We start from the raw sequence: 16,457 nt of genomic DNA on the forward strand, positions 1-16,457 counted from the left end.
GTTTAACTTTTGCAGGAGCTGCCAAACTGTTTTCCACAGTGGCCGCACCATCACAATCCAATTTTAGAACATTTTTATCACCCATAAAGCATTCCCTGTACCCATTAAGAAGTGATCCTCCATTTCCCTCCCTCCGCTGTCCTGACACCCATTCCTCTGCTTTCTGTGTCTCTGGATTGGCCTATCTAAGCATTTCACAGAGATGGAGCCATGCGCTCTGTGGCCTTTTGTGTCTGGCTTCACTCACCGAGTGTGCTGTTTTTCAGGTCTGTGCACGTTGTAGCGTAGGTCAGCCCTTCATTCTCTGTTATGGCCAAATGATACTCCATTGTACGGACAGGCCACTTTTTGATTACCGACTCATCTGCTCCTGGACTTCCAGGTTGCTTCTACCATGTGGCCTGTTGGGAACAGTGCTCTGTTTGTATTCATGTATGGGTTTTTGTGTGGATACACATTTTCAAGTATCTTGGGTACACAGGCGTAGAAGTGACGGAGTCAGAGAAAAAGCTCACCAGTGCCGCTGGGCATCGAGCCCACCTTTCTAGGCTGTGAATGGACCCTGGCAAGTCTGTGGTCAGGACTCGTCTTCTCTTCCACATGGGGCCCCTAGCTTGGCACCTAGCACGTGGCAGGCAGTGACAGATGTTAAAAGCCATTCTTGCTATGGGTAGCCAGGCTAGGGCTCCATGCAGCCCTGGCCTTCAGCTTGGCAGCCAGGGCCCCCCTGTGCCTGCAGCAGAGGCCATGCTGCCAGGAGTGTAAGTATGAGCCAGGAATGCTGGAGAATCGTGGCTCCAAGAACAGGGACAGGAGGCCACAAGCTCACATCTTGGCTTTCTTGAGCTTAAGGAATAAACCCAAAAGGAGGTACCTGGAGGGAGCTGGATTTCGGGGCTGAGCCGGGAGCTGGTGTAAGCTGTGAAAGGGGATGTGCTCCCGGTGGGGAGCGCTGGGATGGGAGGGCTGTGGAGAGGACAGGGCCCCTTGGTAGGAAACTGAGGCAAGGCTATGGAGTTGGGCACTAACAGGTCATCTGTGCCCCTGCCAAGCATGGTGACAGAGGGACAGCAGACACGGCCTGTCTGAATCCTCTGTCAACAGGGGGCCTGTGGTTGGTAAAGCCCAAGGCAAGCCTGTGAACTCAGGGCAAGGGAGACCTGAGCAGGTGCTGCCCTGGGCTGATGGGGGCACTGCATGAGCACCCTGACGGCTGAAGGACCTGCAGCTCATGGGGGGAAAGGGGGAGGAGGGAAGCCAAGAGCAGGATGCGCGCAGTCAGCCTGCACCCTCCCCCCACCCTGGAGGAGGAGCCCCCACTGGCACAAATCTCGCCCGTTTGGGCCCACGGAGACGGCCAGCTTCGCAAGGAGGATCTGGTTCCAGGCCTCGACCCTAAAAAGTCTCCCTGGGCTTTCAAGAGAACCACATGAGAAAGGAGGATTCAGGCTCTGGGCAGCTTCACCACCCACCCCCCAGTCTGCAAAACCTGACCCTTGAGTCCACCTGCCCCAAAGGCGGGCACAAGACACTAGAAGGGAACAGAGGACACATAAACACAGAGAGGGCCACAGAGGCTCCCACAGTCACCTCCACCTGCCTGGCGGGGATGGGTGGGGCGTCTGAGTTTGGTTCCCAGCAAATCCCTCTGAGCCGCCCTTGCGGGCTCGCCTCAGGAGCAGGGGAGCAAGAGGTGGGAGGAGGAGGTCTAAGTCCCAGGCCCAATTAAGAGATCAGGTAGTGTAGGGTTTGGGAGCTTTTAAGGTGAAGAGGCCCGGGCTGATCCCACAGGCCAGTATAAAGCGCCGTGACCCTCAGGTGATGCGCCAGGGCTGGCTGCCGTCGGGGACAGGGCTTTCCATAGCCATGGCCCAGCAGTGGAGCCTCCAAAGGCTCGCAGGCCGCCATCCGCAGGACAGCTATGAGGACAGCACCCAGTCCAGCATCTTCACCTACACCAACAGCAACTCCACCAGAGGTGAGCCAGCAGGCCCGTGGAGGCTGGGTGGCTGCACTGGGGGCCACCGACCACCCACCTGCCCCGCCCAAGGGAATCTCTCTTCTGCACATCCCCACCAGCAGAGGCTTTCTCCCATAGCTTTTCAGACGACACGAATCCAGGGGTCCTCTCCGAATCTAGAAGGACACCATAATATCGAATATGCATTCGCAAGCCACACAGGCTTCCCAGCCTCTTTGAGAATCCATGGCTGGGGAAGAATTTATGTGCTGTTTCTTTCTGGCCCGTAGATGAGTGTGTTCACTGCTAGCAAGTAACCTCTCATTCCACAGAGTCCCTCAGCTTCCTGGGGAAGAGTCGGGTCTGTCTTTACATTTGAAGCCAAAAGGAGGCAACATACTGACACACCCAAGGGAGGCGGGAGGGTGGGGAAGACAGCAGCAGAGGGCAAGAAACTTCTAGAACTTCGGGGTCGGCAGAGATTGTAGCAGTCATTTTGTTGAACTCTATGATGGGGCCACACAGCTTTTGGCTGCACACCTCTGGGGGAAGAGGCTAGATTGGCGCCCAGGGCCACCTTTCCCTTTGGAGCAGTCCTGGGAGAGAGGGCTCAGGCACAATAGAAAGCTGAAAGCTCTCATCAGGGCAGCCTGAGTTCTGCCATTGGCAGTTGCCCAATCCAAAAGCTGCACGCAGGCCCTCAAAGAAGCTGAGGACGCCAGTGACCTCCCTACTCCTGGCCCTCTCCCCTGGCCCCTCCTCCAAACCAAATTCCTTTGGTGCCTTCAAGAACATTGTGAAGGCAGGGCGCGGTGGCTCATGCCTGTAATCCCAGCACTTTGAGAGGCCCAGGCGGGCGGCTCTTGAGGTCAAGAGATAGAGACCATCCTGGCCAACATAGTGAAACGCCATCTCTACTAAAATTACAAAAATTAGCTGGGCTTCGTGGCACACGCCTGTAGTCTCAGCTACTCAGGAGGCTGAGGCAGGAGAATCGTTGAACCCAGGAGGCGGAGGTTGTGGTGAGCCAGGATCGTGCCACTGCACTCCAACCTGGTGACAGAGCGAGACTCCGTCTCAAAAAAAAGAACATCATGCAGGCTATGGGGCTGTGGTTTCCAGAAACCACGCCAGCTCCTTGGTTGGCAATAAATATCCCACTGTGGGGTGGCCAGGACCGAGTGCCAATTAGTGACAGAGTGCCCAGACCAAACCGGCTGAGGATCTTGCAGTTGACCTCAACATGACTGTGCCCAGAATTTCCTTGGTGGCAATGCAACAGTCTCTTCCTAGATGCCCCCAGACTTCATCAATGCATGATGCTTCAATGCACTCTTTTCAAATGTCCGGGTGGGTTTTTTGTTTTTTGTTGTTTTTTTTTTTCACAAAACTTCAAGCATCTACTAAAGTAGAAGGAAGAGTGTAATAGAGTGTAATGAACCCCGGTACCCATCACTCAACTTCCACAGTTTCATCTCATTTCATCTGTAACCCCTCCACTACCCTTTCTTCCTGATTCTTGGAAGCAAATCCAAGACCTCACACCCTTCCCTCTGTAAATCTTTACTATGTTACTCTAGGAGAAAAGGGATCTTCTCAATACATAACCACAAGTCATCATCACACTGACGAGTGTAACAATATTTCCTGAATAGCTTCAAATACCTAATAGTGTTCAAAAAATGTCATACGTATTTTCAGTTTGCTTGAACCAGGGCTCAATTGAGGTCCACACATTCAGATTGATTGATAAGCCTTTTGACTATCTTTGAATCTAGAGGTTCCCGCTCTATCTCCCTGCAATTTATTTCTGAAAGAAAGCAAGTCGTTCATGACGTAGCCTGACAGGCTCCTCTGACGTTGTTCATTATGATTTTTCTGTAAATTGGCAGTTGATCTGAGGGTCTGACCAGAGGCAGGTTGGATTTGTTGGTGTGTTTTGGCAAGGAGAGTGTCTCTTTTCAGGGGTGTTGGTGGCTAGTGAAACTCAACGCCCATACCAATTAAACCACTGCAGTGTGGATGGAAAATGATGGCATTTGGACACCTTACCCTGTCTTCACCTATTGGTGACCAAAACTTTCACATCTTCACAGGTCTTCTTCCCCTGAGGGTATATGCCACTAGGTAGTGTAGTAAACCAGTGTGTTTCAAGTCCCTTAGAACAGTCCCTCTCTAAGTGATAGGCCACTCAGTGGATATGCATTTAGTTTCATTTCTTTTGTTGCTGATTTTCAGAGATTGGTCTTTCAATTTAAATTTTTATTTTATTTTATTTTATTTTTTCAAGACACTCTCACTGTGTCGCCCAGGCTGGAGTGCAGTGGCGTGATGTCAGCTCACTGCAACCTCCGCCTCCGGGGTTCAAGCGATTCTCCTGCCTCAGCCTCCCAAAGAGCTGGGACTACAGGTGCCCGCCACCACGTCCAGCTAATTTTTTTATTTTCAGTAGAGACAGGGTTTTACCATGTTGGCCAGGCTGGTCTCAAACTGCTGACCTCAAGTCATCCGCCCACCTCAGCTTCCCAAAGTGCTGGGATTACAGATGTGAGCCACCGACCCCAGCCACTTAAATTTTGTTTTATAATTATGTAATAAAACAGCTAAAAGTTTCAAATTAAAATCTAGAAAAGTTGGCCGGGCGCGGTGGCTCAAGCCTGTAATCCCAGCACTTTGGGAGGCCGAGACGGGCGGATCACGAGGTCAGGAGATCGAGACCATCCTGGCTGACACAGTGAAACCCCGTCTCTACTAAAAAATACAAAAAAACTAGCCGGGCGAGGTGGCGGGCGCCTGTAGTCCCAGCTACTCGGGAGGCTGAGGCAGGAGAATGGTGTGAACCCGGGAGGCGGAGCTTGCAGTGAGCCAAGATCACACCACTGCACTCCAGCCTGGGCGGCAGAGCGAGACTCTGTCTCAAAAAAAAAAAAAAAAAAGGTGTACTTGAAGAAGTCTGGCTTCTCTGCGCCACTGCGTCCCCTTCTCCCCCTGCTGCTGCCTTCCCTCTCTCCCTGTATTTCCTCGAATCACTTTGCCTGGGAGTTGACTTTGATTCTCTTGCTCGTTGCTTCATAAAATCAGTTCCAGAACTTTCACAAGGGCGAGGCAGGCCATTACACCAGCTCTAGTTGCACTGGTGGCAGCTCCTGTCCCCTCCCCCACTGCTGCTGGGACCTGTTCTCTCCTTTGCCCCCTTGTCCCTGCACTGCCCAATTTGGACCGCAAGGGTTGCCAGGGAAGAGAACTGGCTGCCTTGTTTTGAGAGGTCACAGCACCTAGATTGCTCCAGCCCCTTGCACTTGCCTACAGGCCAGAGCGTCCCAAACCCTCCCAGTCTCAGCTGCTCTTCCCCAGTTCACCCGAAGTACTTCCCAGGGAAGAGCTGCCGACAGTTTGGGGGTTCTCTGTTCTTAGGTCCATCAGCAACCCCATTGCTCCCCTCTGCTTCCTTCTGCATGGAGACTGACACCACGAAGGCCTTCAATTGTCAATGGTCTGTCCCTACTGCTCATACTGAGGGTTCCTGGGGAGCCAGTGCCAGGTATCAGAATTGCAGACATTGTCAGTGGGTTTCTGGAAGCTCCTTGTGTTAGGAACAAATGGGGCCCGTGCACAGAGGGCAGCAGGGGCCTTGTGGGATCCAGCTGTGCTAGGGGTGAGATTTATCTGTCTCTCCTGGCCGGAGCCAGGAAATCCCCATTTTTCTTAAGCTAGCTTGAGTTGGACTTTTCTAACACACAACTAAAGAATCTCTTGATAAATCTTGGGACTCTCCATGAGGCCTTATATGGCAGGAGGTCTGTGGCTTGCAATCCCTTCAAGTAATCTGCCAAAAACAATGTTACGACAAAGGTCCTTCCAACAAAAAAGGTGTAGAGCCCTAGCAAACTCCTACAAATCAAAAGGAGAAGTAATGCATTTGTAGGCCCAGCTACTTGGGAGGCCGAGGTGGGCGGGTCACTTGAAGTCAGGAGTTCGAGACCAGCCTAGGCAACATAGCCAGACCCCATCTCTACAGAAATAAAAAAATTAGCCATTGCGGTAATGCGCACCTGGTAGTCCCAGATACCTGAGGGCCTGAGGCAGGAGAATCACTGGAACCCGGGAGACAGAGGTTGCAGTGAACCAAGATCACACCACTGCACTCGAGCCTGGGCGACAGAGCAAGACTCTGTCTCATAAAACAAAAAACAAAACAAAAAAAAAAAAAAAAAGAAAAGAATAAAAGAGAAATTACCATAGATTGGGTGGCTTTTAAATGACAAATTTATTTCTCACAGCTCTGGAGGCTGGAAGTCAGGGTGCCAGCGTGGTGGGCTCTGGCAAGGAACCTCTTCCTGGCCACAGATTGCCAACAATTTGTTGTATCCTCACAGGGTAAAAAGAGAGCTAGAAAGCGCTCTAGGGACTCCTTTAAAAAATTAAAAAGTTTTAATTAAAAAAAAATTTTTTAATATGAGATGTTGCCATGTTGCCCCGGTTGGATTTGAACTCCTGGGCTCAAGAGACACTCCTGCCTCAGCCTCCCAAAGTGCTGGGATTACAGGCATGAGCCACCATTCCCAGCTAATTTGAACTGTTCCCAAAGGCTCAAGTGATCCTCCCACGTTGACCTGCTGAGTGGCTGGGGTTACAGGCGTGAGCCACCATGCCCAGCTTCTAGGGCCTCTTTTATAAGGGCACTAATCCCATTCATGAGGGCCCCACTCGCTCTGCACACATGAACTGAATGACCTGCCAAAGGCCCCACCTCCTAATACCATCACCTTGGGGGTTGGGATTTCAACACAGGAATTTATGGGGGACACGCACATTCAGATCATCATGAACAGTAACTCCTATATGTGACAGAAGGTGACAGAGGTGGGTAGTGGTCTTCCCCTCAAGGGGGTGAGTTACCACTAGTTGGGGAATCTGGAAAGGCTTCTGGAAGGCAAATGCATCTGAGCTTGGCTTTACACGAGGAAAGCGTCTGTCTATGGAAGGGCAGAGGACTCTGGGAGGTAGGAGGTAGAGCTGAGGCGAAGGGAAGAGGGGAGCAGGGAAGCGGGGTGACTGCACACTGGGAGCAGGGAATCAGTTTGGGGAGATGATGAGGAGTTCCGTTAAGTTCAAGGTGCCAGTGCCGGTGACCAGCAGGCGATGGTCTCTGGCTTGAGCGACAGGATGGAGGGAAGGCTGTCGGTCTGAGGATGGGCAAAGCTGGAGGGAAAGAGCCAATTGCAAAGGCAGGAGGGCGGGAGGGGGAGGGGAGGCCTTGATGGGGCAGGGAGAGGTGAGATCGGCATTGGTATAGACAGGCGGGGCTGCCGCCCAGCTCCTCTCTCTCCTCTGCCTCCTGCCCCCAGGCCCCTTTGAAGGCCCCAACTACCACATCGCTCCCAGATGGGTGTACCACCTCACCAGTGTCTGGATGATCTTTGTGGTCACCGCATCCGTCTTCACAAATGGGCTTGTGCTGGCTGCCACCATGAAGTTCAAGAAGTTGCGCCACCCGCTGAACTGGATCCTGGTGAACCTGGCAGTTGCTGATCTAGCAGAGACCGTCATCGCCAGCACTATCAGTGTTGTGAACCAGGTCTCTGGCTACTTCGTGCTGGGCCACCCTATGTGTGTCCTGGAAGGCTTCACCGTCTCCCTGTGTGGTAAGCCAGTCGGGGCCCAAGCTCAGCAGAAACCATTCATTCACTCTGCAAGCCCCTCTGACCACCTCATGATGAGCTGGGCCCAGCTTCTCCTGTGGGTCTATCTCCCTCCACATCTGTGCCTCACATCCATATAATGAAGGGTTCTGGAGGTTTCTATCTGGACAGTCACATTAAATTCAGCTCCCTTCAGTCCAACATACCCTGAGTTCCTACTCTTGAGTCAGGCTCTGCCCGGGAACAGCCAGTTCGGAGCTATGGGGTTGGTGTGGGAGGAGACAGATACAGAGCTAGACAACTCCAGAACAGTAGGGGAGTGGGGACTCTGGGCACTCTGGACAGAACTCCCCTGCAATTAGGGATGCCTGCCATTTCAGCTCACCGGCATCTGCTTTTCCTGGAGGAGACACAATTCCCAGATCCTCTCCCCATCCCCATCACTAATATATCTGTGGGCCATGATTCCGCTCAGGTCAGCAGACAGTGGCCGAGAGGTACCAGTGTGCCAGGCTCTGTGCTAAGGAGGGGGCCCTACACCCAGACGGCGACCACACAGTACTGTCATCAGTCCTCTCAGACAAGAAAGGGCCTGGGGCAGGTGGTGGAGGAGCAGGTGGGAGCAGTTGGTGGTTCCAGTGGGCAGAGTACCACCAAGCAGCCGTGGCTGCCAGACACAAGGTGGCCAGGCCCAGGTCTTGGAGGCCTCAGAGGTCACACCCAGCAGCTGGAACTTTATTTCAGGAGGAGGAGACCCCACATCCAACAGGAGCAGCTCCTGCTCTTGCCTCCCCTCGTCTCTCTTAGCAGCCTCCCCACTCCCTGTTAACTGCCTTGAATTGTACCCACGATGGCCCAGACCAGAGAGGGCGTTTGTCCAAGTCCCGGCACTACCCTGACAGTCTAGAAGGGGAGCCAAGGGAAGGTCAGGCAGAGAAGGTCCATCCCCAGATCTGAGTGCTCTCTGCAGCAGGCACGGCCTCGGTGGTCACACGACCCTTCCTGAGTGCCCCCCTGCATCTCCGCCCACGTCTATCTCTGTTTCTGCCAGGGTCTCCCACTCACCCTTGCCTCTGCTCATGGTCTGTTCCTGGGTCAGTCAGGTGCCAAGCAGCCAGCACTTCCCCACCAGTTTTGGTCCACGGATGACCTTGGCCATCTGGGAAGCCTATGGACCCCATCTCAGAGGAATTTTTGCAAACGCATAAAATGAGACCCCCAGGATTACAAAGGCAGCAAATTATATTGAAAAACAGTTATCGAAGTATTAAACATTCATCAGTAGCACAGTCTTTCTTTAAAAGCATTTATTGGCCAGGCTCATGCCTGTAATCCCAGCACTTTGGGAGGCTGAGGTAGGAGGACTGCTTGCCTCCAGGAATTTGAGACCATCCTGGGCAACATAGTGAGACCTCTTCTCTACAACAAATAAAAACAGCTGGGCGTGGTGGCACACCGGTAGTCCCAGGACTACTCAGGAGGCTGAGGTGGGAGGATCACTTGAGCTCTGGAGGTCAAGACTTCAGTGAACTGTGATGGCAGCACTGCACTCAGCCTGGGCAACAGAGTGAGATTCTGTCTCAAAAAGTAAATAAAAATAAAAGCATGTATTAAACGTATTAGTGACACCACTCAGTACTAAAGTATTAAATAACAGGATCCCGCCTGACAACCACTGTTATTTCAGAGTAGTGATGAACATAAGTGATGCTCAAACTGTCTGCCACCTCTATGAATTGACAGAAAAACATCTGTGACCTCTCTCGCTGACCGAGTCACGGGTACTGCTAATACTGCCACGTTCATAATGGAAGGGAATGCCCAGTGTCTGTTCGAGGTTGATGGAGAGAAAGATGTCGTTTTTTTCCACCTCAGTCCGTGGAGCCCTGAATTCTGTGTGCAGACGTTTGGGGTCTAAGCAGGACAGTGGGAAACTGTCTCCACCTACTGCAGAGAGGGAGCCGGGGAGAATCTAAGGCCTTTACAAACGCCTAAAGGAACATGGGTGTGTACCGGAAGGAGGAACACAGGAGTCTACACAGGGCCTGATTCCTTGCTCTTGGCTGGGACAACAACAGCTCAGTGTGGCTATGCTGCTCTGGACGTGGCCACCAAGAGTTCTGTCATTAGAGGAAGGGCTGGTGGCCAAGAGGGCGAGAAGTGGTAACAGGGCTCCTGTGGGTGAACAGGCACTGGCCACTGTGTCTGTGGCTCTGGCTTCCCTTTTGGTGCTGGATGTGTGGAGGTTGAGGACAGAGCTCCCTGAGTTCTGTTCCCAGATTCGAGATTCTAAGACTGGGTTGGCAAGAAACCCGCTGGCCAAACTGGGAGCTCTAAGCTCCTGCTCCAGAGGGAGAGCAACAGAGGTTTAAGAGGAAAGAAAGAAAGGGGGAGGAGAGGAGGAGAACAGAGGAGCAGAGAGTAAGGCGCTGGGGTCAGTGGGGAAGCAAGGCGGGAGGAGAGGCTGAATGACATGGGGAAGGAAGTGGAAAGCAGGAGTTAGAGAAACAAGCTGACCCAGGGGCCTGCTCACCCTGGACCTGAAAACACTCTTTGGAGACTTAGGTTTTACAGCTGGGTGGGAGGACACCTCCTGATTTTGAAAGCTTTCGGCTGGTCGGGGAAGGGAGCAGTGACATTGAAGGCTGTTCCACCTTTGCTTCGGCACAAAGCCCTCATCTGTCTGCTCTCCCTGTAGGGATCACAGGTCTCTGGTCCCTGGCCATCATTTCCTGGGAGAGGTGGCTGGTGGTCTGCAAGCCCTTTGGCAACGTGAGATTTGATGCCAAGCTCGCCATCGTGGGCATTGCCTTCTCCTGGATCTGGTCTGCTGTGTGGACGGCCCCGCCCATCTTTGGGTGGAGCAGGTAAGGGTGCAAGGGCGCAAGATGGAGTGGGCAGGGTCAGACTCTGTGACCTTAAGGCAAATCACTTCCTTTCTCTGGGCACCTCTGAGCATGCAACGTCTATCAATGTATGAATGTGGCTGCAACATAGAAATGGATCTGTGGTCCCCGAACCTCTGGAAACATATTTGTCCCAAGCACGATCGGGTCACAGGAGCACACAGAGCTCGGGCCATCAACACAGCTGTCAGTGAACAGACAGTGTGTTTGCATTCCAGGTCTCTTTCTTGCACATGCTGCCCCACCCCGCCCCCACCTTTCAGAGGCTGCTTGGGTCATAGATCCACCTGGGCCTGCAGAGCACATGTCCTGGCCAGGCCAAGCAAGTGGCTCAAATGTTTGATTGGGAGGGACTGGATGGACAGCATTTCACTGTTTTATCAACAAGCCCGTGAATAAGTTCTCGTGGTGTTTGGAGAGGGAATGTTCTTTTTTTGGGAACGTTCCATCATTCTGGGAAACAAACCTTGTGAAAGCCTGTCTCTGTCTCCCACCCTCCTCATGCCGCCATGCCCCACACAGTTGCCTGTTATCAAACATGTGTGGCGAGCTGACCCTGATGGAGGCTCTCCCGCGGGTTGTCTCATTTAATCCTTCAGGCCACCCAGTGAGCAGGGCCTTTTATTTCAGTCATGGCCTAGCTGACCTCAGATAAATGACTCAGCTCTTCACGGGTGTTCTCAGAAGGTCAGGGCAAGATGGAACCTCACACTCCGTTTGTAAAAAGGGGGAGTGATTGGGTAGATGAAAATGTTCTGGAAGCAGATAGTGGAGATGTTTGCACAGCATCGTGAATGTACCAAAGGTCATAATGGTACTTTTATTTATTTTTTTTTTTTTAGACAGGGTCTCACTCTGTCACCCAGGCTGGCACAGTGCAGTGGTGTAATTATGGCTCACTGCACCCTCGACCTCCTGGGCTCAAGTGATCCTCCCACCTCAGCCTCCTGATGAGCTGGGACTACAGGTGCCCCACTTTACCCGGCTAATTTTTTTATTTTTTGTAGAGACAAGATCTCACTACGTGTTCCAGGCTAGTCTTGAACTCCTGGGCTCAAGCAATCCTCCTACCTCTGCCTCCCAATATGCTGGGATTATATGCGTGAGCCATTGTGCCTGGCCTATAATGGTACATTTTATGTTATGTACATTTTATCAGAATTTTAAAAACAGGAAAGGCATGACATCTAAAAATGGACAAGGATTTACCAAAATCCTACCCAACGGTTTTGTTTTGGGTTGATGCAAATGTTCTGGAAGCAGAGGTGGTGACTGTCACAGAATTGATCACTTCAAATCAGGAAATTTCATGCAAAGTGAATTTCACCTCAATTTAAAAAAACAAACTCCATCCGAGTCAGCACCATGCCTGAGCTGGGGGTCCTGGGTCACTGCCCCCTGCATCAGGACTGGCTGCTGGCCCTTCTCTCCAGGTACTGGCCCCATGGCCTAAAGACTTCATGCGGCCCAGATGTGTTCAGTGGCAGCTCGTACCCCGGGGTGCAGTCTTACATGATTGTCCTCATGGTCACCTGCTGCATCATTCCACTGGCTATCATCGTGCTCTGCTACCTCCAAGTGTGGCTGGCCATCCGAGCGGTAAGCCCCCCGATTCCTCCTGCCCCTAAGTATCTCTGCCCCCAAATCAGTCCACTGAGACTCCTAAACTATTTTTTTCAAAAATCATTAGAGAAGAGGATTCTACCCCTATAAGAAAATATTAAGATCCAGCGATGAGAATCAGGCGATTCCTTTGGGGCTGTACCACTGCCTGCAGGTTCAGCCCCAGCCCCGTTGTCCTCAGGTCTGTGAGACGGGAAAGCACTGCCACTCCCTCCCTGGAGGAGTCCGCTAAGGGAATAGAGGTGTGCCTTTCCCCGACCCCGGACAGTTCTCCCCGGGGTGGAAAGGCTGCCTTTCCCACAGAGTAGAGTGGAGCAGCCACATCAGCAAATGACACCTGCAAATCAAGGCATGTTTTTATGAGGCTGCCACCGGAGTACCCTTGTCCCTTTCATAGGCTGTGGGGCCGACCAAGGAGTGGACCCGAGTGTGCCATTTGACCCCCGACCCACTCTCCACCCTCCATATCTGGCCCTCTGCCTTGGGAAGCTGATCCTGTCCACAGCCATCACCCCCTACCCCTAGACTAGGTTACCACCGGGAGCCCCTGCGGGACATCAGGCAAGCGAGGAGAGCAAGGCTGGTTCTTTCTGTTAGCAGTGGGAGCCCTTTCAGGGTGGTGGCTTTCCTATATGAAGCTACCTGTGCCCACAATTGGATGGGCATGCCTGCTGAGCTCTCCCTAGAGGAGTCTGTGAGCCTGTGAAAGGCCCCCTCACCCCACCACCTTGGGCTGAAGGCTCCCACACGTACCCAACCATAGCTTAGGCTGTATTAGTCTGGGATGGTGGAGCCCCAGCTCCAGAATGTGACCCTAGCCCTGTTATCTTGGCCGTCCCCGCATTCCAGCCCTCACAGTCCCTCTCTCATCCCCACTCATCTGCCTGCCATCAGTCCCTCATCCCTGGCAGCTGGTTGCTGGCCTTTGTGGCCTCCCCCACAGTGCCTCTGCCTGGAGGTCATTCGTCTCCTTCCTCCCAGGCATGAAGGAGTCACCCCACCACAGCTGCCCTCAGCCACAATGAGTCCAGGGCAGGATTTAGCCCACAGAGTGGCCAACCTGGCCTAGGAAGCCTGAGGGATGTGTATGCATTGCTCTGAAACTCCCACTGGGCACCCCGCCAGCCACGGCTTTCGCCTCCCCCGCCATCTCCATCTTGTTAGCTCCTTCATTCTCCACGCCCAGTGATCAGGTCCGGCCTCCATGCTCAGGCCTGAGCGCAGGACAGGACAGTCTGTTAAGGGATCAGGTGAAGCAAAGGAGCTTGTTAGATCCAGCTCTGAGGTTGTCTTAGGCCAGGCCTAGCTACGTGCCACCTCCAATTCTAGAACTCCCCCAGGGCCAGCCTGAGGCCGCCATGTCTGCCTGGGACCGGCTATGCACGACTCAGGGCTGGAAGCTGGCTGCTGGGCTCCTCTCCTCCTTCCCACATCTCCCTATGCCTGGGGCACCTGCCTCTTGCTGCCCCCCAACCCCCGACTCACTGTCCCTGTCTCCCTCAGGTGGCAAAGCAGCAGAAAGAATCTGAATCCACCCAGAAGGCAGAGAAGGAAGTGACGCGCATGGTGATGGTGATGATCTTCGCATACTGCGTCTGCTGGGGACCCTACACCTTCTTCGCATGCTTTGCTGCTGCCAACCCTGGCTACGCCTTCCACCCTCTGATGGCTGCCCTGCCAGCCTACTTTGCCAAAAGTGCCACTATCTACAACCCCATTATCTATGTCTTTATGAACCGGCAGGTAAGCAACGCCATCAGCAGATCCCACTCAAAATACTGTGTGGCCTAGAAGGACAGAGTGATGGCCCCACCTGGAATCATGTCTCTGATGAGAAGCCCGCGGAGCATCTGGGGGATCCCCCAGGGAAATGACCGGGAAAGGCTCAGCATGTGACCCAGCCCCAGTCAGAGCTCCAGCTGGCCCTTAGCAGAAGGCTTAGGTGCGCCCTCTGGAATCCTTTATAGTCTCAGCCTGAGGGTGGCATTTCCCAAAGCGTCTGTGTGCCATGTGCTCTTCCTTTCCGGTGGCCCTAGAACTATGGCTGCCGAGCTTCAGGGGCTCCCCTGGCGTTCAGACGCTCTAGGAGTTGGTGAGCCCTAGGTATATCCACCCTACATGTGCCCCTCTTCTGTTCAGACTCAACCCTTCTCAACCCTCATCTCTCCATTTTCAAACCATAACCTCTGGAATTTGTCTTCCTATAAGAACAAAAGTCGGCCCTTCTTGGCTACACTGACCAAGAGTTCAAGAGCTTTCACGAGTTCGTGGGTTAGTTCAGTGGGGAAGTGCTGTGGTCCTGCCCAGAGGCAGCCTCCTTAGCTGACATACTGGGCCTCAGCAGCAAGCTGCTCACACACCTAAATTCCCCTACCTCCTGTAGGTTACAAGCTTCATTAAAGCGCAGCTGTGATGTGACTCGATGGTGGCCAGAAAGGTGCGCAGGGGCCTCCCATTTCACCAGGCCCAGTCCATCCCTTCCACTCGGCTCTTCCTTGCTCCTCCATCTTAGAGCCACTCAACGGCTCCAGCCCCTTTGGCTCGGCTTTGACTCACACAAGCCAAGTCTGCAGAGTTCATTAAAGGTTCATTCTCTCTGGTAACTTTTAAACAGTAAGTAGGACCAGGCCTGCAGTGGATTTCCGGGAACTCGCTGTAGCACACTGATGCCCAGAGTGTAGTTCTATCCCTGACCCCCGTTTCCTGACTTTCATGAGGATCTTTTCTAGGTTTCTGGGATCCTAAACTATCTTGCCAAGTACTATCTTTACTGGATTATTTCCATTCTCCCTTCCAGAACTCCCCCTCCTAGACAGATGTTGGCACTTCTGGACCTCACCAGGCCCCCAACTCTGCTTTCACCCTTTCCACATAATTATCCTGTCCTGACACATTCTGAGAGAATTTTCTGGAACGCAGTTCCAAGAAGACAGGAAATTATGCTCAGGACAGAGTCTGGCACACAGCAGGTGCTCAAGCAGCAGCTGCTGGATGGATTCCTCAACCCTATCTCCCAGCTCTTCAGCTGAGCTGATTCTGCTGTTCATCCCATGTCTTATGTTATTAATTTCAACCATTATGTTTTTTAATTTTGAGAGTTTTGATGATAGAGGGAGGTAGAGCTAGTCAAGAGTAGGCCTGAAATAATTAGAAAATGCCTTTGGTCTGGGTCCTCAAAGCATTGCGGTTACTTCAGTGATGACACAGGACATGATTTGAGACATTCATATGGCCCAGATCTCTTTGGGGTGAAGCAGCAAAGACAGACCTCCTCCTGGTACCGGAAGACTCTTGCCTGGAGAGATGAGGTAGGGGCTAGATTGTCATTACCTAGGCCTCACCTTGCCCCAGATCCATGGACTGGAAAAAACATGACAACCACATGCCTTTTCATTAACATTTCTCTGAGCCGCTCACCAGACAGTCTGGGACAGGTCACCACTGCCCCTTAGCTGTCACTGTGGATGACTGCCCTGCGGCTGCCGTCACAAACTACCACAAACTCGGTGGCTTCAAACCACAGAAATGGATTCTCTCACGGTTCTGGAAATCATGAGTCTGAAATCAGGGTGTTGGCAAATGGAAAGGTTTCCCATGGAGGCCGAGAGGGAGAAGCAGCTGCAGGGCTGCCGGCAGTCCTTGGCACTCCTTGACTCCAAGGTGTGTCGCCCCAGTCTCTGCCTTCATCTTCACGTGGCCATCTTCCCTCTGTCTGCATGTCCGTGTCTAAGCATTCCTTTTCTTATGAGGACACCAGTCACTGGATTAGGGCCCACCCGGCTCCAGTGTGACCTCGTCTTAACCTGAACACATCTTTTGGGGAACACACTTCAACCCAGTGTAGTCACCATCAACTGCTAAGTCGGATGACATCCCGGCGTGTGAGGGAGAAATAACCCAAGCCTTCCTCCATCCCCCATGGCGTTTGGAATGGGTGAATGGAAGGCTCGGGCACGTACGTGCAGCACAGGGCTCCACCCTTTCCTGCTCTGCTCAATAACACTTTCTGTCCTTCCAGTTTCGAAACTGCATCTTGCAGCTTTTTGGGAAGAAGGTTGACGACGGCTCTGAACTCTCCAGCGCCTCCAAAACGGAGGTCTCATCTGTGTCCTCGGTGTCGCCTGCATGAGATCTGCCTCCTACCCATCCCGCCCACCAGGGCTTTGGCCACCTCTCCCTTCCCCCTCCTCCATCCCTGTGAAATAAATGTAATTTATCTTTGCCAAAACCAACAAAGTCACAGAGGCTTTCACTGCAGTTTGGGACCACCTGAGCCTCTGCGTGTGCAGGCACTGGGTCTCGAGAGGGTGCAAGGGGGATAAAGAG

The 16,457-nt window shown here is 52.8% G+C and overlaps 1 protein-coding gene across 1 annotated transcript; it reads left to right on the plus strand.

The window, feature by feature from the left end:
* Positions 1 to 1,825: 1,825 nt before the first annotated feature.
* Positions 1,826 to 16,359, plus strand: LOC699016 (long-wave-sensitive opsin 1). Its single transcript, XM_015128550.3, has 6 exons — positions 1,826 to 1,978; positions 7,309 to 7,605; positions 10,301 to 10,469; positions 11,942 to 12,107; positions 13,635 to 13,874; positions 16,150 to 16,359. The coding sequence occupies exons 1-6, from the start codon at positions 1,867 to 1,869 to the stop codon at positions 16,258 to 16,260; spliced, it is 1,095 nt and encodes a 364-aa protein (XP_014984036.3). The 5' UTR covers positions 1,826 to 1,866; the 3' UTR covers positions 16,261 to 16,359.
* Positions 16,360 to 16,457: the final 98 nt, after the last annotated feature.

Source organism: Macaca mulatta, chromosome X, assembly GCF_049350105.2.
Source record: "Macaca mulatta isolate MMU2019108-1 chromosome X, T2T-MMU8v2.0, whole genome shotgun sequence".
In the NCBI taxonomy this organism is placed as follows: Eukaryota; Metazoa; Chordata; class Mammalia; order Primates; family Cercopithecidae; genus Macaca; species Macaca mulatta.